General features: G+C 48.8%; 1 protein-coding gene across 1 annotated transcript in view; it reads right to left on the reverse strand.

Annotated features, from left to right (window-relative positions):
- Window positions 1–26,635, reverse strand: part of LOC311103287 (xylosyltransferase 1-like) — a gene marked incomplete at both ends in the record, with an annotated part of 59,079 nt that overhangs the window by 21,215 nt on the left and 11,229 nt on the right. Inside the window, 3 exons of the mRNA XM_084144820.1 lie at window positions 2,048–2,269; window positions 6,167–6,339; window positions 18,665–19,211. Of these exons, the coding sequence (XP_084000946.1) occupies window positions 2,048–2,269; window positions 6,167–6,339; window positions 18,665–19,211 (942 nt within the window). The remainder of the gene's footprint in view (window positions 1–2,047; window positions 2,270–6,166; window positions 6,340–18,664; window positions 19,212–26,635) is intronic.

Genomic DNA, 26,635 nt, shown 5'->3' on the forward strand with positions numbered 1-26,635 from the left:
TACATACACTAAGTTGACTGTGCCTTTAAACAGCTTGGAAAATTCCAGAAAATGATGTCATGGCTTTAAAAGCTTATGATAGGCTAATTGACATCATTTGAGTCAATTGGAGGTGTACCTGTGGATGAATTTCAAGGCCTACCTTCAAACTCAGTGCCTCTTTGCTTGACATGGGAAAATCAAAAGAAATCAGCCAAGACCTCAGAAAAAAAATAGTAGACCTCCACAAGTCTAGTTCATCATTGGGAGCAATTTCCAAACGCCTGAAGGTACCACGTTCATCTGTACAAACAATAGTACGCAAGTATAAACACCATGGGACCACGCAGCCGTCATACCGCTCAGGAAGGAGACGCGTTCTGTCTCCTAGAGATGGACGTACTTTGGATGCAAAAAGTGCAAATCAATCCCAGAACAACAGCAAAGGACCTTGTGAAGATGCTGGAGGAAACAGGTACAAAAGTATCTATATCCACAGTAAAACGAGTCCTATATCGACATAACCTGAAAGGCCGCTCAGCAAGGAAGATGCCACTGCTCCAAAACCGCCATAAAAAAGCCAGACTACGGTTTGCAACTGCACATGGGGACAAAGATCGTACTTTTTGGAGAAATGTCCTCTGGTCTGATGAAACAAAGATAGAACTGTTTGGCCATAATGACCATCGTTATGTTTGAAGGAAAAAGGGGGTGGCTTGCAAGCCCGAAGAACACCATCCCAAAAATGAAGCACGGGGGTGGCAGCATCATGCTGTGGGAGTGCTTTGCTGCAGGAGGGACTGGTACACTTCACAAAATAGATGGCATCATGAGGAAGGACAATTATGTGGATATATTGAAGCAACATCTCAAGACATCAGTCAGGAAGTTAAAGCTTGGTCGCAAATGGGTCTTCCAAATGGACAATGACCCCAAGCATACTTCCAAAGTTGTGGCAAAATGGCTTAAGGACAACAAAGTCAAGGTATTGGAGTGGCCATCACAAAGCCCTGACCTCAATCCTATAGAACATTTGTGGGCAGAAATGAAAAAGCGTGTGCGAGCAAGGAGGCCTACAAACCTGACTCAGTTACACCAGCTCTGTCAGGAGGAATGGGCCAAAATTCAACCAACTTATTGTGGGAAGCTTGTGGAAGGCTACCCAAAACGTTTGACCCAAGTTAAACAATTTAAAGGCAATGCTACCAAATACTAATTGAGTGTATGTAAACTTCTGACCCACTGGGAATGTGATGAAAGAAATAAAAGCTGGAATAAATCATTCTCTCTACTATTATTCTGACATTTCACATTCTTAAAATAAACTGGTGATCCTAACTGACCTAAGACAGGGGATATTTAATAGGATTAAATGTCAGGAATTGTGAAAAACTGAGTTTAAATGTATTTGGCTAAGGTGTATGTAAAATTCAGACTTCAACTGTATATACAGTGTCTCTCTATGCTTCATCTCTCCTTCCTTTACACTCTGTCAATCCGATGGAGCAAGAAAACATGTACTATCCCTCTCCTCCTCCTCTCCTCCTCCTCTCCTCCGCCTCCTCTCCTCCTCCTCTCCTCCTCCTCCTCTCCCTCTCCTCCTCTTCTCCTCCCTCCTCTCCTCCTCTCCCCCTCCTCTCCTCCTCCCCTCCTCTCCTCTCCTCTCCTCTCCTCTCCTCTCCTCTCTTCTCCTCCTCTCTCCTCTCCTCCTCTCCTCCTCTCCTCCTCACCCTCATCGATAACACACACACACACACAAACGCAACACGCTGGGATCTGTGTCAACTCTGATGTAATCACTGGGTATTGACGTGGGCCTAATGACATGGCTGTGGAACGTGGGATGGATTTTGTCCGGCGGGCCGCAGGGCTCATAGGATTGGTTCACTTCAATAAGAGATCCAGTTGGAAGTAGAGAGGATTTAGTGACTCAGGACCTTTCGTTAGAACGACTACCACTATTATGTGGAATTCTGTGTGTGTGTGTGTGCCCTATTCTCTATACAGTGCACTACCTTTGACCAGAGCCATCAGGGTCCTATTCCCTATACAGTGTACTACTTTTGACCAGCGCCCTCCATGCCCACCTGATAGGGTAGTCGGCTGCGCTGAGGTTGATGAAGAAGTCCCAATTCCAGTCGGCCATCTTGAGAAGGTCGTCCATGCTACGCAGGTACATGGTGAGCAGGCTCGCCCCGCCCCAAATGGTGGACATCCTCCAGGAAGTAACACGCACGTTGGAGTACTTGCTCGCTAGCGCCCCCACCTGTCTGTGGAGGTAGTTGGAACGCTGGGGGAAGGGTAGAAAGGTGGTGGTTAAATTAATAGTGCTTTTACCTGGTCTACATGTGCAGTGCATTCGGGAAGTATTCAGACCCCTTCACTTTTCCCACATTTTGTTATGTTACAGCCTTATTCTAAAATGGATTATATCGTTTCCCCCCCCCCCCTCATCAATCTACACACAATACCCCATAATGACGAAGCAAAAACAGATTTTTAGATGTTTGCAAATGTATAAAAAAAATAAAAATAAACGGAAATATCACATTCACATTAGTATTCAGACCCTTTACTCAGTACTTTGTTGAAGCACCTTTGGCAGCAATTACAGCCTTGAGTCTTCTTGGGTATGACGCTACAAGCTTGGCACACCTGTATTTGGGGAATTCCTCCTATTCTTCTCTGCAGATCCTCTCAAGCTCTATCAGGTTGGATGGGGAGCGTCGCTGCACAGCTAATTTCAGGTCTCTCCAGAGATGTTAGATCGGGTTCAAGTCCGGGCTCTGGCTGGGCCACTCAAGGACATTCAGAGACTTGTCCTGAAGCCACTCCTGCGTTGTCTTGGCTGTGTGCTTAGGGTCATTGTCCTGTTGGAAGGTGAACCTTCACCCCAGTCTGAGGTCCTGAGCGCTCTGAAGTAGGTTTTCATCAAGGATCTCTCTGTACTTTGCGCTGTTCATCCTTCCCTCGATTCTGACTAGTCTCCCAGTCCCTGCCGCTGAAAAACATCCCCACAGCATGATGCTGCCACCACCATGCTTCACAGTGGGGATTGTGCCAGGTTTCCTCCAGACATGATGCTTGACATTCAGGCCAAAGAGTTCAATCTTGGTTTCATCAGACCAGAGATTCTTGTTTCTCATGGTCGGAGAGTCCTTTAGGTGCCTTTTGGCAAACTCCAAGCGGGCTGTCATGTGCCTTTTACTGAGGAGTGGCTTCCATCTGGCCACTCTATCATAAAGCCCTGATTGGTGGAGTACTGCAGAGATGGTTGTCCTTCTGGAAGGTTCTCCCATCTCCACAGAGGAACTGCCAGAGTGACCATCGGATTCTTGGTCACCTCCCTGACCAATGCCCTTCTCCCCCGATTGCTCAGTTTGGCCAGGCGGCCAGCTCTAGGAAGAGTCTTGGTGGTTCCAAACTTCTTCCATTTAAGAATGATGGAGGCCACTGTGTTCTTGGGGACCTTCAATGCTACATAATTGTTTTTGTACCCTTCCCCAGATCTGTGCCTCAACACAATCCTGTCTCGGAGCACTACGGACAATTCCTTCGAACTCATGGCTTGGGTTTTGATCTGACATGCACTGTCAATTATGGGACCTTATATAGACAGGTGTGTGCCTTTCCAAATCATGTCCAATCATTTGAATTTACCACAGGTGGACTTGTCATTATGGGGTATTGTATGTATATTGATGAGGAAAACAATTAATTTAATCAATTTTAGAATAAGGCTGTAACGTAACAAAATATGGAAAAAGTGAAGGGGTCTGAATACTTTCCGAATGCACTCTATATAACAGTAGTGTGAGGTGTGGTAGATGGTCTGTAGTGGTCTACATGTATATAACAGTAGTGTGAGGTATGGTAGATGGTCTTACCTGGTCTACATGTATATAACAGTAGTGTGAGGTATGGTAGATGGTCTGTAGTGGTCTACATGTATATAACAGTAGTGTGAGGTATGGTAGATGGTCTGTAGTGGTCTACATGTATATAACAGTAGTGTGAGGTATGGTAGATGGTCTGTAGTGGCCTACATGTATATAGTAGTAGTGTGAGGTATGGTAGATGGTCTGTAGTGGTCTACATGTATATAACAGTAGTGTGAGGTATGGTAGATGGTCTGTAGTGGTCTACATGTATATAACAGTAGTGTGAGGTATGGTAGATGGTCTGTAGTGGTCTACATGTATATAACAGTAGTGTGAGGTATGGTAGATGGTCTGTAGTGGTCTACATGTATATAACAGTAGTGTGAGGTATGGTAGATGGTCTGTAGTGGTCTACATGTATATAACAGTAGTGTGAGGTATGGTAGATGGTCTTACCTGGTCTACATGTATATAACAGTAGTGTGAGGTATGGTAGATGGTCTGTAGTGGTCTACATGTATATAACAGTAGTGTGAGGTATGGTAGATGGTCTGTAGTGGTCTACATGTATATAACAGTAGTGTGAGGTATGGTAGATGGTCTGTAGTGGTCTACATGTATATAACAGTAGTGTGAGGTATGGTAGATGGTCTGTAGTGGTCTACATGTATATAATAGTAGTGTGAGGTATGGTAGATGGTCTGTAGTGGTCTACATGTATATAACAGTAGTGTGAGGTATGGTAGATGGTCTGTAGTGGTCTACATGTATATAACAGTAGTGTGAGGTATGGTAGATGGTCTGTAGTGGTCTACATGTATATAATAGTAGTGTGAGGTATGGTAGATGGTCTGTAGTGGTCTACATGTATATAACAGTAGTGTGAGGTATGGTAGATGGTCTTACCTGGTCTACATGTATATAACAGTAGTGTGAGGTATGGTAGATGGTCTTACCTGGTCTACATGTATATAACAGTAGTGTGAGGTATGGTAGATGGTCTGTAGTGGTCTACATGTATATAATAGTAGTGTGAGGTATGGTAGATGGTCTGTAGTGGTCTACATGTATATAACAGTAGTGTGAGGTATGGTAGATGGTCTGTAGTGGTCTACATGTATATAGTAGTAGTGTGAGGTATGGTAGATGGTCTGTAGTGGTCTACATGTATTTAACAGTAGTGTGAGGTATGGTAGATGGTCTGTAGTGGTCTACATGTATATAACAGTAGTGTGAGGTATGGTAGATGGTCTGTAGTGGTCTACATGTATTTAACAGTAGTGTGAGGTATGGTAGATGGTCTGTAGTTGTCTACATGTATTTAACAGTAGTGTGAGGTATGGTAGATGGTCTGTAGTGGTCTACATGTATATAACAGTAGTGTGAGGTATGGTAGATGGTCTGTAGTGGTCTACATGTATTTAACAGTAGTGTGAGGTATGGTAGATGGTCTGTAGTGGCCTACATGTATATAGTAGTAGTGTGAGGTATGGTAGATGGTCTGTAGTGGTCTACATGTATATAACAGTAGTGTGAGGTATGGTAGATGGTCTGTAGTGGTCTACATGTATATAACAGTAGTGTGAGGTGTGGTAGATGGTCTGTAGTGGTCTACATGTATATAACAGTAGTGTGAGGTATGGTAGATGGTCTGTAGTGGTCTACATGTATATAACAGTAGTGTGAGGTATGGTAGATGGTCTGTAGTGGTCTACATGTATATAACAGTAGTGTGAGGTGTGGTAGATGGTCTGTAGTGGTCTACATGTATATAACAGTAGTGTGAGGTGTGGTAGATGGTCTGTAGTGGTCTACATGTATATAACAGTAGTGTGAGGTATGGTAGATGGTCTGTAGTGGTCTACATGTATATAACAGTAGTGTGAGGTATGGTAGATGGTCTGTAGTGGTCTACATGTATATAACAGTAGTGTGAGGTATGGTAGATGGTCTGTAGTGGTCTACATGTATATAGTAGTAGTGTGAGGTGTGGTAGATGGTCTTACCTGGTCTACGTGTATATAGTAGTAGTGTGAGGTGTGGTAGATGGTCTGTAGTGGTCTACGTGTATATAGTAGTAGTGTGAGGTGTGGTAGATGGTCTGTAGTGGTCTACATGTATATAACAGTAGTGTGAGGTATGGTAGATGGTCTGTAGTGGTCTACATGTATATAACAGTAGTGTGAGGTATGGTAGATGGTCTGTAGTGGTCTACGTGTATATAGTAGTAGTGTGAGGTGTGGTAGATGGTCTGTAGTGGTCTACGTGTATATAGTAGTAGTGTGAGGTGTGGTAGATGGTCTTACCTGGTCTACGTGTATATAGTAGTAGTGTGAGGTGTGGTAGATGGCCTTGAACAGGCGTTGGAACTGCCGAGAGGCTCTGCCATGGACCACCAAGACGAAGGCGATGCGAACAGGCACAGCAGGGGCAGTCTGCACCGAGCCCTCATCCCACAGCACGTTCACATTGGCCTTACCTGGACACAGTCACACACACACACACACACACACACACACACACACACACACACACACACACACACACACACACACACACGCGCGCGCAGCCAGGTAAGTACACACAGTGAGGGTGGGGAGAATAGAGGGGTAACTTTATTACTGAATAATTGCTGTGTGAAATAGTAGACCGTTTGGTGTGCAAAAAAAATAGAATGTTTTACAGAAAGTGTCATTTCTAATTGTGTATGCATTAAATGCCAGGATGTCATACTAATTTAGGCGTTTCATCTAGTGTGAATTCACTGCACAATATTGAGGAAGAGAATCGTCTTTCCAGACCCACGTGTGTTTGACAACAGCTGATGATCAGAATAAGGGATGGGCTGTACCAAAATGATCCAGTGGCAGGGGACAACGGAACAAACCAACTGGGCCATTAGATGATGCCTTCTCAGTATAGATGAGTAGTATGTTGATATTTGTCGCTTACTGCTTAATGTTTTTATTAAACTCTCACTCCTTTCCACTCTTCCTCCCTTTCTGTCGATTTTTTCCACCCTTCCAGTACTCCCCTCCAGTACTCTGCCCACACACACAAACGCGTGCACACCCACACTCTCCCTTTCCCTCTCTACCATTTGTGGTTGGTCTAAGGTCTACCCTGTGTGTGTATAAATATCCCTCTCTCCCAGCACACCACACATCCCTGTCTGGGCCCCTCTCTGAGGCACGCAGGCAAGGCCTTGCAGGGGAGCTACACTGGGCGTTGTGAAAACAGTAGGTACAAGTCTGAAGCTTATGCTCACCTGAACTAGAATACCTCAAAAACAAGAAACAAGATTCTCTGGTCTGATGAAACCAAGACTGAACTCTTTGGCCTGAATGCCAAGCGTCACGTCTGGAAGAAACCAGGCACCATCCCTGCGATGAAGCATGGTGGTGGCAGCATCATGCTGTGGGGATGTTGTTCAGCGGCAGGGACTGGGAGACTAGTCAGAATCGAGGGAAAGATTAACGGCGCAAAGTACAGAGAGATCCTTGATGAAAACCTGCTCCAGAGCGCTCAGGACCTCAGACTGGGGCGAAGGTTCACCTTCCAACAAGACAATGACCCTATGCACACAGCCAAGACAACGCAGGAGTGGCTTCAGGACAAGTCTCTGAATGTCCTTGAGTGGCCCAGCCAGAGTCCAGACTTGAACCCAATCAAACATCTCTGGAGAGACCTAAACATAGCTGTGCAGCGACACTCCCCATCCGACCTGACAGCGCTTGAGAGGATCTGCAGAGAATAATGGGAGAAATTCCCCAAATACAGGTGTGCCAAGCTTGTAGCGTCATACCCAAGAAGACTCAAGGCTGTAATCGCTGCCAAAGGTGCTTCAACAAAGTACGGAGTGAAGGGTCTGAATATTTATGTAAATGTGATATTTCCGTTTTTTATTTTTAATACATTTACAAATCTTTCTAAAAACCTTTTTTTGCTTTGTTATTATGGAGTATTGTGTGTAGATTGATAAGAAGAAAAAAAACAATTTAATCAATTTTAGAATAAGGCTGTAACGTAACAAAATGTGGAAAAAGTAAAGGAGTCTGAATACTTTCTGAATGCACTGTAAATTGACTTTTTTATGTACCAATAGTGTTTTCATCTTTAATCATCACTGCTCTCCACTTCCCACCACAAAATGAGAATGGCACTATGCAGGCACTCAACGAGCTGTCAAAGGGAAACCCAGTCATGAGTTGCCCAATGCCGCAAACCTCCCAGACTAGCTGAATGCCTTCTATGATCGCTTTGAGGCAACACTGAGCCAGGCATGAGAGCCCCTGCTGTCCCGGACAACTGTGTGATCTCACTCTCGCCGATGTGAGTAAGACTTTTAAACAGTTTAACACTCGCAAGGCTGCTGGGTCAGACGGAATATCAGGGCGTGTTCTCAGAGCGTACGTGTTTGCACAGCCATTTTCAACATGTCCTAGTGCTGGGCCAGACGGAATATCAGGGCGTGTTCTCAGAGCGTACGTGTTTGCACGGCCATTTTCAACATGTCCTAGTGCTGGGCCAGACGGAATATCAGGGCGTGTTCTCAGAGCGTACGTGTTTGCACGGCCATTTTCAACATGTCCTAGTGCCAGTCTGTAATCCCAACGTGTTTCAAGCAGACCAACATTGTCCCTGTTCCTAAGAACTCAAAGGTAACCTGCCTTAATGACTATCGTCCCGTAGCACACCCTGGACCCACTCCGATTCGCACACCGCCCCAACAGATCCACAGATGACGCAATCTCTATTGCACTCTACACTGCTCTTTCCCACCAAGACAAGGGTAATACCTATGTGAGAATGCTTTTCATTGACTAAAGCTTAGCGTTCAACCCCATAGTCCCCTCGAAGCTCATCACCAAGCTCGGGACCCTGGGACTGAACACCTCCCTCTGAAACTGTGTCCTGGAGTTTCTGACGAGCCGCCCACCCAGGTGGCGAGGGTAGGTAACAACACATCTGCCACGCTGACCCTCAACATGTGAGCCCCTCAGGGGTTGTGTGCTTAGTCCCCTCCTGTACTCCCTCTTCACCCACGACTGTGTGGTAACGCACGACTCCAACACCATTATCAAGTTTTGCTGACGACACGACGGTGGTGGGCCTGATCACCGACGACGATGAGACAGCCTATAGGGAGGAGGTCAGTGAGGTCAGCCTATAGGGAGGAGGTCAGTGAGGTCAGCCTATAGGGAGGAGGTCAGTGAGGTCAGCCTATAGGGAGGAGGTCAGTGAGGTCAGCCTATAGGGAGGAGGTCAGTGAGGTCAGCCTATAGGGAGGAGGTCAATGAGGTCAGCCTATAGGGAGGAGGTCAGTGAGGTCAGCCTATAGGGAGGAGGTCAGTAAGGTCAGCCTATAGGGAGGAGGTTAGTGAGGTCAAACTATAGGGAGGAGGTCAGTGAGGTCAGCCTATAGGGGGGAGGTCAGTGAGGTCAGCCTATAGGATGTCAGAGACCTGGAGCTGATCTAAAGGATATGGACGTGCGAGCTCCGCCCTCATCCACATCAATGGGGCGGGTCGAGAGCTTCAAGTTCCTCTGTGTCCACATCCCGAAGGACTTAACATGGTTCTCTCACACCAGCACAGTCGTGAAGAAGGCACGACAATGCCTCTTCCTCCTCAGGAGGTTGAAAAGATTTGGCATGGGGCCCTCAAATCCTCAAAAAGTTCTACAGCTGCACCATTGAGAGCATCTTGACTGGCTGCATCACTGCTTGGTATGGCAACAGCACCACCCTCGATCGCGAGGCGCTACAGAGGGTGGTGCGGACGGCCCAGTACAACACTGGGGCCGAGCTCCATGCCATCCAGGAGCTCTATATCAGGCGGTGTCAGAGGAAGGCCCGGAAATGTTTCAAAAACACCAGCCACCCAAACCATAGATAGTTTACTCTTCTACAGCACAGCAAGCGGTACCGGAGTGCCAAGTCTGGGACCTAAAGGATCCTGAACAGCTTCTACCCCCAAGCCATAGCACTGCTGAACATGTAATCAAATGGCTTCCTGGACTATTTGCATTGACCTTTTTTTGCACTGACTCTGTGCACACTCGCTGGACTCTAATCACACACTCACACATACTTACACTGACACTCCAACACACACATACACACACTACATACAGTGGGGGAAAAAAGTATTTAGTCAGCCACCAATTGTGCAAGTTCTCCCACTTAAAAAGATGAGAGAGGCCTGTAATTTTCATCATATGTACACGTCAACTATGACAGACAAATTGAGATTTTTTTTTTCTCCAGAAAATCACATTGTAGGATTTTTAATGAATTTATTTGCAAATTATGGTGGAAAATAAGTATTTGGTCACCTACAAACAAGCAAGATTTCTGTCTCTCACAGACCTGTAACTTCTTCTTTAAGAGGCTCCTCTGTCCTCCACTCGTTACCTGTATTAATGGCACCTGTTTGAACTTGTTATCAGTATAAAAGACACCTGTCCACAACCTCAAACAGTCACACTCCAAACTCCACTATGGCCAAGACCAAAGAGCTGTCAAAGGACACCAGAAACAAAATTGTAGACCTGCACCAGGCTGGGAAGACTGAATCTGCAATAGGTAAGCAGCTTGGTTTGAAGAAATCAACTGTGGGAGTGTTACGATCGTTCAATAAAGTGACGGACCAAGGCGCAGCGTGGTAAGCGTACATTTTATTTAATTAACGTACTTAACACACACGAACAAAAACAACAAACCAAACGATACGTGAAGTCCTAGGTTAACACCAAAACAAACCATACGGAACAAGATCCCACAATGACTAGTGCCAAACATGCTGCCTAAGTATGGTCCCCAATCAGAGACAACGAGAAACAGCTGCCTCTGATTGGGAACCACCCTGGCCAACATAGATCTACACGATCTAGATCAACAACATAGAAAATACAACATAGATACTACACACCCTGGCTCAACATTTAAGAGTCCCCAGAGCCAGGGCGTGACAGTACCCCCCCCCCCCCAAAGGCGCGGACTGCGACCGTGCCACACAAACACAAGAGGGTAGGGGCTGGACTGGACACCGGTGGAGCGGATTGCTCAGGCTCCGGAGTGGAGCAGCTGACCGGTGCCGGACCAGGCACCGGTGGAACAGGCACGGGCCGTGCCGGACTGGACACACGCACCACTGGCTTGGTGCGGGGAGAGGGACGGGCCGGACCGGGCTGACGACGCGCACCACTGGCCTGGTGCGGGGAGCAGGAACGGGCCGGACCGGGCTGACGACGCGCACCACTGGCTTGGTGCGGGGAGCAGGAACGGGCCGGACCGGGCTGGCGACGCGCACCACCGGCTTGGTGCGGGGAGCAGGAACGGGCCGGACCGGGCTGACGACGCGCACCACTGGCTTAGTGCGAGGGACAGGAACAGGTCGGACCGGGCTGGCGACGCACACCACTGGCTTGGTGCGGGGAGCAGGAACGGACCGGACCGGGCTGGCGACGCGCACCACTGGCTTGGTGCGAGGGACAGGAACAGGCCGGACCGGGCCGACGACGCGCACCCCTGGCTTGGTGCGGGGAGAAGGAACAGGCCGGACCGGGCTGACGACGCGCACCACTATCTTGGTGCGGGGAGCAGGAACAGGCCGGACCGGGCTGACGACGCGCACCACTGTCTTGGTGCGGGGAGCAGGAACAGGCCGGACCGGGCTGGGAACACACACCACTGGCTTGGTGCGGGGAGCACTCGCTTGGTGCGAGGGACAGGAACAGGCCGGACCGGGCCGACAACGCGCACCCCTGGCTTGGTGCGGGGAGCAGGACAAGGCCGGACCGGGCTGACGACGAGCACCACTAGCTTGGTGCGGGGAGCAGGAACAGGCCGGACCGGGCTGACGACGCGCACCACTGGCTTGGTGCGGGGAGCAGGAACAGGCCGGACCGGGCTGGGAACACACACCACTGGCCTTGTGCGGGAAGCAGGAATGGGTCGAGCCGTACTGGGAACACGCACCACTGGCTTAGTGCGGGGATCAGGAACGGGCCGGACCGGACTGGTGACACACACCACTTGCTTGGTGCGAGGAGCGGGACTGGGTTTCCTTATAAACCTCCGCTCCCTCTGCTGCCTAACCAGCTCCTCTCGCCGTGCCTCTACACTCTCCTTCTCCCTTAACACCTCCTGTAGCTCCTCCCTCTGACCAATTAACTCCTGCTCCCTCTGGACCAATAGCCCCCGTAACCTGGTGGCCTCCACTCCTAGTCTGCAGATACGCCCTGTCGCTGCCTCCTGCTGCCCCGTCGTCCATGCCGTGTGCCCCCCCCAAACATTTTCTTGGGGTTGCCTCTCGGGTGTACGTCGTCGGCACGGTTGGCGCCGTTTCTCCTCTCCTGCCTGGGCATTTTCATTCATCGCCCTCCGGTAACGGACGGCCTCCTCCTCCGTGATTCTCCCCCAACCGAGGAGGACATCTACTAACGTAACCTCCGGCGTTTGCTCCTGGACACGCTGCTTGGTCCTCTTTTGGTGGGATCTTCTGTCACGATCGTTCAAGGAAGTGACGGACCAAGGCGCAGCGTGGTAAGCGTACATTTTATTTAATTAACGTACTTAACACACACGAACAAAAACAACAAACCAAACGATACGTGAAGTCCTAGGTTAACACCAAAACAAACCATACGGAACAAGATCCCACAATGACTAGTGCAAACATGCTGCCTAAGTATGGTCCCCAATCAGAGACAACGACAAACAGCTGCCTCTGATTGGGAACCACCCTGGCCAACATAGATCTACACGATCTAGAAAGCACAACATAGAAAATACAACATAGACACTACACACCTTGGCTCAACATTTAAGAGTCCCCAGAGCCAGGGCGTGACAGGGAGCAATTATTAGGAAATGGAAGACATACAAGACCACTGATAATCTCCCTCGATCTGGGGCTCCACGCAAGATCTCACCCCGTGGGGTCAAAATGATCACAAGAACGGTGAGCAAAAATCCCAGAACCACACGGGGGGACCTAGTGAATGACCTGCAGAGAGCTGGGACCAAAGTAACAAAGCCTACCATCAGTAACACACTACGCCGCCAGGGACTCAAATCCTGCAGCGCAAGACGTGTCCCCCTGCTTAAGCCAGTACATGTCCAGGCCCGTCTGAAGTTTGCTAGAGTGAATTTGGATGATCCAGAAGAGGATTGGGAGAATGTCATATGGTCAGATGAAACCAAAATATAACTTTTTGGTAAAAACTCAACTCGTCGTGTTTGGAGGACAAAGAATGCTGAGTTGCATCCAAAGAACACTTTTTTCTTTTCTACTGTGAAGCATGGGGGTAGAAACATCATGCTTTGGGGCTGTTTTTCTGCAAAGAGACCAGGACGACTGATCCGTGTAAAGGAAAGAATGAATGGGGCCATGTATCGTGAGATTTTGAGTGAAAACCTCCTTCCATCAGCAAGGGCATTGAAGATGAAATGTGGCTGGGTCTTTCAGCATGACAATGATCCCAAACACACCGCCCAGGCAACGAAGGAGTGCCTTCGTAAGAACCATTTCAAGGTCCTGGAGTGGCCTAGCTAGTCTCCAGATCTCAACCCCATACAAAATCTTTGGAGGGAGTTGAAAGTCCGTGTTGCCCAGCGACAGCCCCAAAACATCACTGCTCTAGAGGAGATCTGCATGGAGGAATGGGCCAAAATACCAGCAACAGTGTGTGAAAACCTTGTGAAGACTTACAGAAAATGTTTGACCTGTGTCATTGCCAACAAAGGGTATATAACAAAGTATTGAGAAACTTTTGTTATTGACCAAATACTTATTTTCCACCATCATTGCAGCAAATAAATTCATAAAAAATCCTACAATGTGATTTTTGGGATTTTTTTTTCTCATTTTGTCTGTCATAGTTGACGTGTACCTATGATGAAAATTACAGGCCTCTCTCATCTTTTTAAGTGGGAGAACTTGCACAATTGGTGGCTGACTAAATACTTTTTTTCCCCACTGTACACTCACACACACATACACACACTTTCACACACTTGCTGCTACTCTGTTTGTTATCTATCCTGATTGCCTAGTCACTTTTACCCCTACCTACATTTACATACAGTATTACCTCTGCACATTACAATCCTTGTTTATAGCCTCGTTATTGTTATTTATTGTGTTACTATTTTCTATTTTTATTAGCTAATTTTCTTACTTTTTAACATTGTTCGGAAAGGGCTCGTAAGTAAGCGTTTCCCAGTAAAGTCTACACCTGTTGTATTCGGCGCATATCACAAATACAATATTAATTTAGGTTTTTACCTTCCTGCTACACTGGACACTTAACTTTAGCCCTAGGACAACCCAGCCAACCAGCCAGCCAGCCAGCACCAACCAGCCAGCCAGCCAGCCAGCCAGCCAGCCAGCACCAGCCAGCCAGCACCAGCCAGCACCTACCAGCCAGCACCAGCCAGGCAGCCAGCCAGCCAGCCAGCCAGCCAGCCAGCACCAGCCAGCCAGCACCAGCCAGCCAGCACCAGCCAGCCAGCACCAGCCAGGCAGCACCAGCCAGGCAGCCAGCCAGGCAGCCAGCACCAGCCAGCCAGCACCAGCCAGCCAGCACCAGCCAGCCAGCACCAGCCAGCCAGCACCAGCCAGGCAGCACCAGCCAGGCAGCCAGCCAGGCAGCACCAGCCAGGCAGCACCAGCAAGCCAGCACCAGCCAGGCAGCACCAGCCAGGCAGCACCAGCCAGCCAGCACCAGCCAGGCAGCACCAGCCAGCCAGCACCAGCCAGGCAGCCAGCCAGGCAGCACCAGCCAGCCAGCACCAGCCAGCCAGCACCAGCCAGCCAGCACCAGCCAGGCAGCACCAGCCAGGCAGCCAGCCAGGCAGCACCAGCCAGGCAGCACCAGCAAGCCAGCACCAGCCAGGCAGCACCAGCCAGCCAGCACCAGCCAGCCAGCACCAGCCAGGCAGCACCAGCCAGCCAGCACCAGCCAGCCAGCACCAGCCAGCCAGCACCAGCCAGGCAGCACCAGCCAGGCAGCCAGCCAGGCAGCACCAGCCAGGCAGCACCAGCCAGCCAGCACCAGCCAGGCAGCACAAGCCAGCCAGCACCAGCCAGGCAGCACCAGCCAGCCAGCACCAGCCAGCACCAGCCAGGCAGCACCAGCCAGGCAGCACCAGCCAGCACCAGCCAGCTAGCACCAGCCAGCACCAGCCAAGCAGCACCAGCCAGGCAGCACCAGCCAGGCAGCCAGCCAGGCAGCCAGCACCAGCCAGCCAGCACCAGCCAGGCAGCCAGCCAGGCAGCCAGCCAGCCAGCACCAGCCAGGCAGCACCAGCCAGCACCAGCCAGGCAGCACCAGCCAGCCAGCCAGCCACCACCATTCAGTCATTCTAAAGCTATAGATATCCCCTCCCTTACTGCATCATCAAAGAAACGTATAATCATATAAATTAAATGTAGAATCTAAACCTTAAACTTTCTGGGCGGTTGGATGGCAGAGTCTATCTTTAGTCAAGCTCTGCCCTCCCCCCCCACCACACACACACACACACACACACACACACACACACACACACACACACACACACACACACACACACACACACACACACACACACACACACACACACACACAGGCTTTACTCAGCACTTCTCTATCTAACTCCTGTACTAACTAGTGTGTAATTACACTGGCTTGGCGTGGGCACTGCCCTATGGTAAGTAGAGTAGTATACGCTGCAGTCCAAACAGCACCCTATTCCCTATATAGTGCACTACGTTTGACCAGAGCACCCTAATCCCTATATCGTAAAAAAAAAATCAAAAGTAGTGTTGTATATAGTGAATAGGGTGCTGTTTGGGACACAAGCGTAGAGCAGTGAATGGGGTGGAATGTTCCCTAAATAGATCAGGCACTGGCAAGGCAGCCTCGACGGGGGAGTTCTAGCCGGAACCCTCGGGAAAGCCCTGACTTTTGTCTCCGTGGTGACAAGAACTCTTTCTGCCTCTGTCATCAGTCTCTCTCTCTAACTCACTTTCTCTCCCTTCCTTATGACCTGCCTTTCTCCCTCTCATCAATCCTTCCTCTCTTCCCTCTGGGGATGGCGAGGTGACAAGGAGAGGAGACAAGGAGAGGAGACATGGAGAGGATACAAGGAGAGGATACAAGGAGAGGAGACAAGGAGAGGAGACAAGGAGAGGAGACAAGGAGAAAATAAAAGGATATGAGACAAGGAGAGGAGACAAGGAGAGGAGACAAGGAGAAAATAAAATGATATGAGACAAGGAGAGGAGACAAGGAGAGGAGACAAGGATAGGAGACAAGGATATTATACAAGGAGAGGAGACAAGGAGAGGTGACAAGGTGATGAGACAAGGAGAGGTGACAAGGAGATGAGACAAGGAGAGGAGACAAGGGGTGGAGACAAGGAGAGTGGACATGGAGAGAAGACAAGGAGAGAAGACAAGGAGAGGAGACAAGGAGAGTGGACAAGGGGAGGAGACAAAAGGTAGTGGAATGGAGTAATGTCTTAGAGTGGGGTGGGAAGAATGCAATACACTCCCTTGTATGTGGTACAAATCACTTTATTTTGGGAGCACCTCCTCTAAGAATATGAATTAGGCTGTTTGAGAAGGTTTGAATCGTAAGAAACCTGCCTACATATTGTTGGAAGTACAATAGCCCAACATAGCTACTGTGGTAGGTCAAAGCTGTGTGCTGGAAAACCTTGGTAGTGCATGGGTCAAGTACGCATTCTGAATTTCCTTTCTTTTTCGGCTTCAGACCAATGCCTACTTCTCACTTAAAACAGTTTTTTTTGTTTTCAATATAGATACACTGAGTGTACAAAACATTAGGAACACCTTCATAATATTGAGTTACACCCCCTTTTGCCCTCAGAACAGCCTCAATCCGTCAGGGCATGGACTCTACAAGGTGTTGAAAGAGTTCCACAGGGATGCTGGTCCATGTCGACTCCAATGCTTCCCACAGTAGTGTCAAGTTGGCTGGATGCCCTTTGGGTGGTGGACCATTCTTTAAACACACGGGAAACTGTTGAGCATTAAAAACCCAGCAGCGTTGCAGTTCTTGACACAAACCGGTGTGCCTGGCACCTACTACCATACCCCATTCAAAGGCACTTAAATATTTTGTCTTGCCCATTCACCCTCTGAATGGCACACATACACAATCCATGTCTCAATTGTCTCAAGGCTTAAAAATCCTTCTTTAACTTGTCTCCTCCCCTTAATCTACACTGATTGAAGTGGATTTCAATAAGGGATCATAGCTTTCACCTGGATTCACCTGTTCAGTCTATGTCATGGAAAGAGCAGGTGTTCCTAATGTTATGAACAATCAGTGTATCTCCCCTCTGTAAATTGTATATTCCCACTGCAATCAGCCTCTACTCCAGAGATGTATGTTTTATGTTCACTGCTCTGCTATTGTATATTCTGTATGATGTCTGTGTTCTGTTTGTATACTGTCTATTACTGGTAGACCCTTCTCACGGAGGCAGCCCCTTCTCACTGAGGCAACCCCTTCTCACTGAGGCAGCTCCTTCTCCCTGAGGCAGCCCCCTTCTTACTGAGGCAGCCCCTTCTTACTGAGGCAGCCCCCTTCTTACTGAGGCAGCCCCTTCTTACTGAGGCAGCCCCTTCTTACTGAGGCAGCCCCTTCTTACTGAGGCAGCCCCTTCTTACTGAGGCAGCCCCTTCTTACTGAGGCAGCCCCTTCTTACTGAGGCAGCCCCTTCTCACTGAGGCAGCCCCTTCTCACTGAGGCAGCTCCTTCTCACTGAGGCAACACCTTCTCACTGAGGCAGCTCCTTCTCACTGAGGCAGCCCCTTCTTACTGAGGCAGCTCCTTCTTACTGAGGCAACACCTTCTCACTGAGGCAGCCCCTTCTTACTGAGGCAACACCTTCTCACTGAGGCAGCCCCTTCTCACTGAGGCAGCTCCTTCTCACTGAGGCAACACCTTCTCACTGAGGCAGCTCCTTCTCACTGAGGCAGCCCCTTCTTACTGAGGCAGCCCCTTCTTACTGAGGCAGCCCCTTCTTACTGAGGCAGCCCCTTCTTACTGAGGCAGCCCCTTCTCACTGAGGCAGCCCCTTCTCACTGAGGCAGCTCCTTCTCACTGAGGCAACACCTTCTCACTGAGGCAGCTCCTTCTCACTGAGGCAGCCCCTTCTTACTGAGGCAGCCCCTTCTTACTGAGGCAGCCCCTTCTTACTGAGGCAGCCCCTTCTTACTGAGGCAGCCCCTTCTCACTGAGGCAGCCCCTTCTCACTGAGGCAGCTCCTTCTCACTGAGGCAACACCTTCTCACTGAGGCAGCTCCTTCTCACTGAGGCAGCCCCTTCTTACTGAGGCAGCCCCTTCTTACTGAGGCAGCTCCTTCTTACTGAGGCAACACCTTCTCACTGAGGCAGCCCCTTCTTACTGAGGCAACACCTTCTCACTGAGGCAGCCCCTTCTCACTGAGGCAGCTCCTTCTCACTGAGGCAACACCTTCTCACTGAGGCAGCTCCTTCTCACTGAGGCAGCCCCTTCTTACTGAGGCAGCCCCTTCTTACTGAGGCAGCTCCTTCTCCCTGAGGCAGACCCTTCTCCCTGAGGCAGCTCCTTCTTACTGAGGCAGCCCCTTCTTACTGAGGCAGCCCCTTCTTACTGAGGCAGCCCCTTCTCCCTGAGGCAGCCCCTTCTTACTGAGGCAGCCCCTTCTCACTGAGGCAGCCCCTTCTCACTGAGGCTGGTGACGTAGGTCTCTATATAGGGAATAGGGTACCATTTGGGACGCATTCTCTATGAGACTCACCTTCTAGGGTGCAGTATCGAGGGACGGTCTCCGGCATCAGTGTCCTCTCCTTGTGTCTGCAGTACACCTCAGCTATCTGCTGACGACACTCCCTGGTCTTGGCTCTGGACAGAGCCGAGATGGCCTCTTTCCCACTGATCTCACACTGGTGCTGCTCCCTCCGCTGCCCCAACACAGGAGCTGAAGTCACCGACTTCCTGGGTTGGTGATGTCGCTGATGCTGATTGGATGTTTTGATGGAGGGAGAGAGGGAAGGTTTAGTGGGGTGTGGTCTGTGTGGTTTGAGCTGCTGTGGAGGAAGAGGGTACTGCTGATTGACCTCGTTGACCTCGTTGGGCAAGGCCTTTCCCAGAATGCCTTGCGTTAGGGCCTTGTCCGGTTTGTGCTTGGCTGTGTTTCCTGCCGTTCGCAGGCGCTGAGACTGTGAACGCGCCCCAAGGTTGCTGTTGCTGTCGACAACGGTGTCAAAGTCTTTGGGGACCGAGTTCTCATTGTTGTTACTATCCAGGAAGACTTTTTCCTTGGGCCGCCAGGAGTGGTAGCCCTCCTGGAGAAGAGAGAGAGAGGAGGGAGAAAGAGGGGGGACGGAGGGGGGGAGAGAGGGGAGGAGAGAGTGATTAAGGGGAGGGGGAGGGAAGAGGAGGGGGAGGAGGGAAAGTGAGAGAGAGTTAGTCAGTGTAACAATTGGAAAAGAGAGTACGCTGAGTTCTGTAGGACAGAGACACAGAGAGAATGAGTATATATCCATACCTGTATCCATACCTGTATGTATAAGAGAGATATACAGATAAATATGTAGATATATATATTAGGCTTGGGCGATATACTGTTTATACCGTATATGAAATACCGAAATGCAGACAGTATGATTTTCAATACTGTTATTTAAAATAATATATATATATATTTTGGGGGGCTGCTGGGGTGCATGAAAAACAGAAAAAAAACATAGATACAAGACAAAACAGCAAGCAAACCAACAATAAATAATTTAATGAAATAAGAAGTCTAATTGTCCTGTCTGTCCCGTCTCCCCTCTCTCTCCCCACTTCTCTTTAGGTGCCACCCCTCCCTCCCTCCCCACCTCCCTCCCCATCTCTCTCCCCCCTCCCCCCTGTCTGTCTGCTTGTCTGTCTGTCTGTCTGCCTGCATGGTTGTCTGTCTGTCTGTCTGTCTGTCTGTCTGTCTGTCTGTCTGTCTGTCTGTCTGTCTGTCTGTCTGTCTGTCTGTCTGTCTGCTTGGCTGTCTGTCTATATGTCTGTCTGCTTGTCTGTCTGTCTGTCTGCTTGTCTGTCTGTCTGCTTGGCTGTCTGTCTCTCTGTCTGCTTGGCTGTCTGTCTGTATGTCTATCTGCTTGTCTGTCTGTCTGTCTGTCTGTCTGCCTGCTTGGCTGTCTGTCTTTCTGCTTGGCTGTCTGTCTGTCTGCACTTGTGTGTATCTGTGTCATGTGATCAAGCATGGGGAATGCTGTCACTCATAAGATATCTCTACGCTGACACAGGGGTTACAGGGGTTAAAGTGTGTGTATGTGCGTGTGTGCGTGCGTGCGTGTGAGTGTCAGTAACAACGCTATATGATCTGGTCGTGGTATTCCATGGCACACAGACCAACCCTGCCCATTCCAGGAATATCAATCGTGTGTGTGTGTGTCTAGTTCTGTTACTTAAGAATGAAAGGTTCCCTCTGCCCAGAAATATACAGTACAATGCAGTATCCAGACACCGTATAGACAGTCTTCAGTATACTGTACAGACACCTCAACACACACACACAAACACACACACACACACACACACACACACACACACACACTGGACAGGGCTGTGTGAGTCTTGTCTAGGCAGGTTATTTCTGGTGGTACTAGAAAAGAGATCCTGTCCGCACCAACATTCTGATAAACAAACTATCTTTACTGGTGTACCACCTGCTACAATCATATCACACACACACACACACACACACACACACTGGACAGGGCTGTGTGAGTCTTGTCTAGGCAGGTTATTTCTGGTGGTACTAGAAAAGAGATCCTGTCCGCACCAACATTCTGATAAACAAACTATCGTTACTGGTGTACCACCTGCTACAATCATATCACACACACACACACACACACACACACACACACACACACACACACACACACACACACACACACACACACACACACACACACACACAAGGCTCAAGGTGAAATTGATATTACAATGTGATATTACAACGCTAGATATTACAGCGTGAGAAACTCAAATTATAGGAAGAGGTCCAGAATAGAGAGGGTGTTATCTGTAGTAGGGCTAACGAGTAGAGAGATTACAATCTCATTGTGACATGCCTGAGAATAGAATACAATATGACAAACTCAGAAATAAAATGTTCTGTTGCTATCAGATGTAAATGAGAAACTTCACTTTGTTCTGGGAGATATCTCTCTGTCTCTCTCACTCATCCTCCCCCCCTGATATCTCTCTGTCTCTCTCACTCATCCTCCCCCCCTCGCTCTCTCTCTCTCTCTCTCTCTCTCTCTCTCTCTCTCTCTCTCTCTCTCTCTCTCTCTCTCTCTCTCTCTCTCTCTCTCTCTCTCTCTCTCTCTCTCTCTCTCTCTCGCTCTCTCGCTCTCGCTCTCGCTCTCTCTCGCTCTCTCTCGCTCTCTCTCTCGCTCTCTCTCTCTCCATCTCTCGTCCAAGATGTCCGACCATTGTTTTCAAGGTATTCTACTCACGTTCGCATACGCCGATTCATGGACCATCTATATCCGGTTTATACGGATATCACATGCGCACTAGCACTCAGGGAGCAGCGCAAGCGATGACGTCATCACGTCGTCCAAAAACATGGCAGATATTGGATGAATCTAAAATGTTAATATCTTCGGCTGTGAGTGACGTAAAAAAAATTATATGGATGTTTTGTGCACAAAGGTGATGACTAAAGTCCGTCCTGATTTATGTATTGAAACAGGCCCACAATGTGGTTAACAAAGTCTGATTTGGATATATATATTTGGCTGTTTTTCGCTGCATAACATTTAGAAGTTGTCCCTTTTCAGGTTTAGAAGAAGTGACTGCTAAATGCTAACTGCCATTCGTATAAGCTGGTAGCATAGCTAGCATACAGAAATCGGTGGTGGTAGTCAAAGTCGTTTTGAAATGTAATGCAGTTGATCGGTGACGATGACATGAACATGTATTGGGGTTGACATCCAAATAAGCATTATCATTAAGCAATAAGGCCCGAGGAGGTGTGGTATATCGCTGACGCAACGTGGAGTGCCTGGATACAGCTGATTGGTTAAAACCGCATTCCAGCTGGTGTCTATTTCACAAGTTACCACTGGCTAAATCTATTAAGTTAAAATGCCTATTTACTCTGTTCCATCTGACTGCGCAATTCACTGTCTCATCAGCCCAGCCAAGCAATTTATAAACTTGATCTCACATTTCTTTTAGAGTAACTTTTCGTTTCAACAGCGGAGATTTCTATAAACCTTGCTGTCTATCGCTCTGACATTTGTAACATTGTTTAAATATTCAAATTCGGATCGGGAGAAGGTGTCCACCCTCGTCTCCTGCCTCTCTGGGAAATCCCTGGAGTGGCCAACGCTGTCTGGAGTGAAGGAGGAGACGTGTTGGACAGCTACAGAGAGTTTGCTTGCCTCTTCCGTGCAGTCTTTGATCATCCCCCCAAAGGAAGAGAGGCGGGCAAGCGTCTGTTCCATCTGAGGCAGGGGACGAGGACTGCGCAAGACTTTTCCCTGGAGTTTAGAACCCTAGCGGCTGGGTCTGGGTGGAACGAGCGGTCCCTCATCGACCATTTTCGATGCAGCCTGCGTGAGGACATCCGAAGGGAGCAAGCCTGCCGGGATACCACTCTGACCTTCGACCAACTGGTGGACATGGCCATCCGGTTGGACAACCTGCTGGCTTCGAGAGGACATCCTGGATGGGGCCTTCCCGTTTCACCGCCCCTCACCCCGGCTCACGTTCCAATGGAGCTGGGTGGTGCAGCGTTCCGGGAGAATGGAGGACGACAGATCCAGTGTCACTCTTGTGGCAGAAGAGGACATTCTGCTGCATGATGTCGTCAGAGTTCTTCTGGTTCTGGAGGCGGCAGGCAGGGCACTCTCGCGTCACCCCAGGTAGCACAAACCCACACTCGTTCAGAGCCCTGTGCTGCGCATTTAACCATCCACGTCAACTTCCCTGATTACACGGTAGTTCCCCAATGTAAGGCGCTGGTAGATTCAGGCGCAGCTGGGAACTTTATGGACAGGTCTTTAGCTCTAGTCTACGTATTACATTGGTTCCCCTGTCTATTCCATTGCCCATCAAAGCACTTGACAATCAACCATTAGGGTCAGGTTTTGTTAGGGAGGTTACCGCACCAGTCACTATGATTACGCAGGAGACCCATAACGAGCAAATCACGTTTCATATTATTGAGTCCCTTGATTTCCCTGTTGTGTTGGGCCTTCCCTGGCTAGCACTACACGACCCCACCTTTTCATGGCCGCAGAGGGCTCTCACGGGGTGGTCGCGAGAGTGTCAGGGTAGGTGTCTAGCTGTTTCCGTTGGTGCGACCACGGTGGAAAGTCCAGACAATGCGCATTCCCCCCGAATACCTCGATTTGGCGCATGCCTTTTCCAAAACGCAGGCGACCAAATTACCACCCCATCGCTGGGGGGATTGTGCCATAAACCTCCGGTTAGACGCTGTGCCGCCCAGGAGTCATGTATATCCCCTGTCGCAGGCTGAAACGGAGGCTATGGAATCATACGTCTCCGAGTCCCTAAGTCAGGGGTTCATACGTCCCTCCACTTCACCCGCCTCCTCAAGTTTATTTTTCGTGAAGAAGAAAGACAGTGTCACGAACGTTGACTGATGACTCGTGGAACCAAGGCGCAGCGTGATAAGCGTATATTTTATTACGTACTAAACTCACGACACAAAACAACAAACAAACGATAACGTGAAGTCCTAGGTTAACAAAACAAACCTTAACGGAACAAGATCCCACAAACTAACTGGTGCCAACAGGCTGCCTATGTATGGTCCCCATTCAGAGACAACGAGCTACAGCTGCCTCTGATTGGGAACCACCCTGGCCAACATAGAACTAAACAATCTAGAACAAAAAAACATAGAAAACTAAACATAGAAAATCCACACCCTGGCTCAACATTTAAGAGTCCCCAGAGCCAGGGCGTGACAGACAGGGGGTCTGCACCCTTGCATTGATTACCGTGCACTTAATACAATTACAATTCGTTATAGTTATCCTCTACCCCTCATTTCCTCTGTGATCGAATCAATGCATGGGGTGCGCTTCTTCACGAAATTAGATCTCAGGAGTGCATACAACCTGGTGCACGTCAAGGAAGGGGACAAATGGAAGACAGCCACGGGGCATTATGAAAACCTGGTGGGCCGCAGGCCCAGACGGATTACCAGGACGTGTACTCCGAGCATGTGCTGACCAACTGGCAAGTGTCTTCACTGACATTTTCAACATGTCCCTGACTGAGTCTGTAATACCAACATGTTTCAAGCAGACCACCATAGTCCCTGTGCCCAAGGACACTAAGATAACCTGCCTAAATGACTACCGACCCGTAGCACTCACGTCTGTAGCCATGAAGTGCTTTGAAAGGTTGGTCGTGGCTCACATCAACACCATTATCCCAGAAACCCTAGACCCACTCAATTTGCATACCGCCCCAACAGATCCACAGATGATGCAATCTCTATTGCACTCCACACTGCCCTTTCCCACCTGGACAAGAGGAACACCTACGTGAGAATGCTGTTCATTGACTACAGCTCAGCGTTCAACACCATAGTGCCTTCAAAGCTCATCACTAAGCTAAGGATCCTGGGACTAAACACTTCCCTCTGCAACTGGATCCTGGACTTCCTGACGGGCCGCCCCCAGGTGGTAAGGGTAGGTAACAACACATCTGCCACGCTGATCCTCAACACGGGGGCCCCTCAGGGGTGCGTGCTCAGTCCCCTCCTGTACTCCCTGTTCACCCATGACTGCATGGCCAGGCACGACTCCAACACCATCATTACGTTTGCTGACAACACAACAGTGGTAGGCCTGATCACCGACAACGATGAGACAGCCTATAGGGAGGAGGTCCGAGACCTGGCAGTGTGATGCCAGGATAACAACCTCTTCCTCAACGTGATCAAGACAAAGGAGATGATTGTGGACTACAGGAAAAAAAAGAGGACTGAGCACGCCCCCATTCTCATTGACGGTTCAGGTTGAGAGCTTCAAATTCCTTGGTGTGCACATCACCAACTAACTATCATGGTCCAAACACACCAAGACAGTCGTGAAGAGGGCACGACAAAGCCTAATCCCCCTCAGGAGACTGAAAAGATTTGGCATGGTCCTCAGATCCTCAAAAAGTTATACAGCTGCACCATCGAGAGCATCCTGACTGGTTGCATCACCGCCTGGTATGGCAACTGCTCGGCCTCCGACCGCAAGGCACTACAGAGGGTAGTGCGTACGGCCCAGTACATCACTGGGGCCAAGCTTCCTGCCATCCAGGACCTCTATACCAGGCGATGTCAGAGGAAGGCCCTCAAAATTGTCAAAGACTCCAGCCACCCTAGACTGTTCTTTCTGCTACCGCACGGCAAGCGGTGCCGGAGCGCCAAGTCTAGGTCCAAAAGGCTTCTCAACAGCTTCTACCCCCAAGCCATAAGGCTCCTGAACAGCTAATCATGGCTACCCGGACTATATGCACTGCCCCCCCACACCCACCCCTCCTCTTTTACGCTGCTGCTACTCTGTTTATTATTTATGCATAGTCACTTTAACTCTACCCACATGTATATATTACCTCAATTCAGTTCAGGCTGGATCTGATTTATCTCTAGAGAAACTACAACTCCCTACTATATTGCACAGTTCAGGCTGGATCTGATTTATCTCTAGAGAAACTACAACTCCCTACTATATTGCACAGTTCAGGCTGGATCTGATTTATCTCTAGAGAAACTACAACTCCCTACTACATCACACAGTTCAGGCTGGATCTGATTTATCTCTAGAGAAACTACAACTCCCTACTACATCACACAGTTCAGGCTGGATCTGATTTATCTCTAGAGAAACTACAACTCCCTACTATATCACACAGTTCAGGCTGGATCTGATTTATCTCTAGAGAAACTACAACTCCCTACTACATCGCACAGTTCAGGCTGGATCTGATTTATCTCTAGAGAAACTACAACTCCCTACTACATCACACAGTTCAGGCTGGATCTGATTTATCTCTAGAGAAACTACAACTCCCTACTACATCACACAGTTCAGGCTGGATCTGATTTATCTCTAGAGAAACTACAACTCCCTACTACATCACACAGTTCAGGCTGGATCTGATTTATCTCTAGAGAAACTACAACTCCCTACTACATCACACAGTTCAGGCTGGATCTGATTTATCTCTAGAGAAACTACAACTCCCTACTACATCACACAGTTCAGGCTGGATCTGATTTATCTCTAGAGAAACTACAACTCCCTACTATATCGCACAGTTCAGGCTGGATCTGATTTATCTCTAGAGAAACTACAACTCCCTACTATATCGCACAGTTCAGGCTGGATCTGATTTATCTCTAGAGAAACTACAACTCCCTACTATATCGCACAGTTCAGGCTGGATCTGATTTATCTCTAGAGAAACTACAACTCCCTACTATATCGCACAGTTCAGGCTGGATCTGATTTATCTCTAGTGCAACGATGTGTCATTGAGCTCACAGAAGAAAAAAAAAAGAATGAAATGGAATTCAAATAATTGAACTGTCGTAGCTCAATTAGTTGTTTAAAAACCAAAAAATAACCAACATTTCGGTTAATCACTCAACACTACAAATTGGGTGTCAAATAAAAGCTAAGAGTCTATATTTCGGGGAAATTAAGGCATATATACATTTTTCAAC

This window comes from Coregonus lavaretus, assembly GCF_964263955.1.
Source record: "Coregonus lavaretus genome assembly, chromosome: 28".
Lineage (NCBI taxonomy): Eukaryota > Metazoa > Chordata > Actinopteri > Salmoniformes > Salmonidae > Coregonus > Coregonus lavaretus.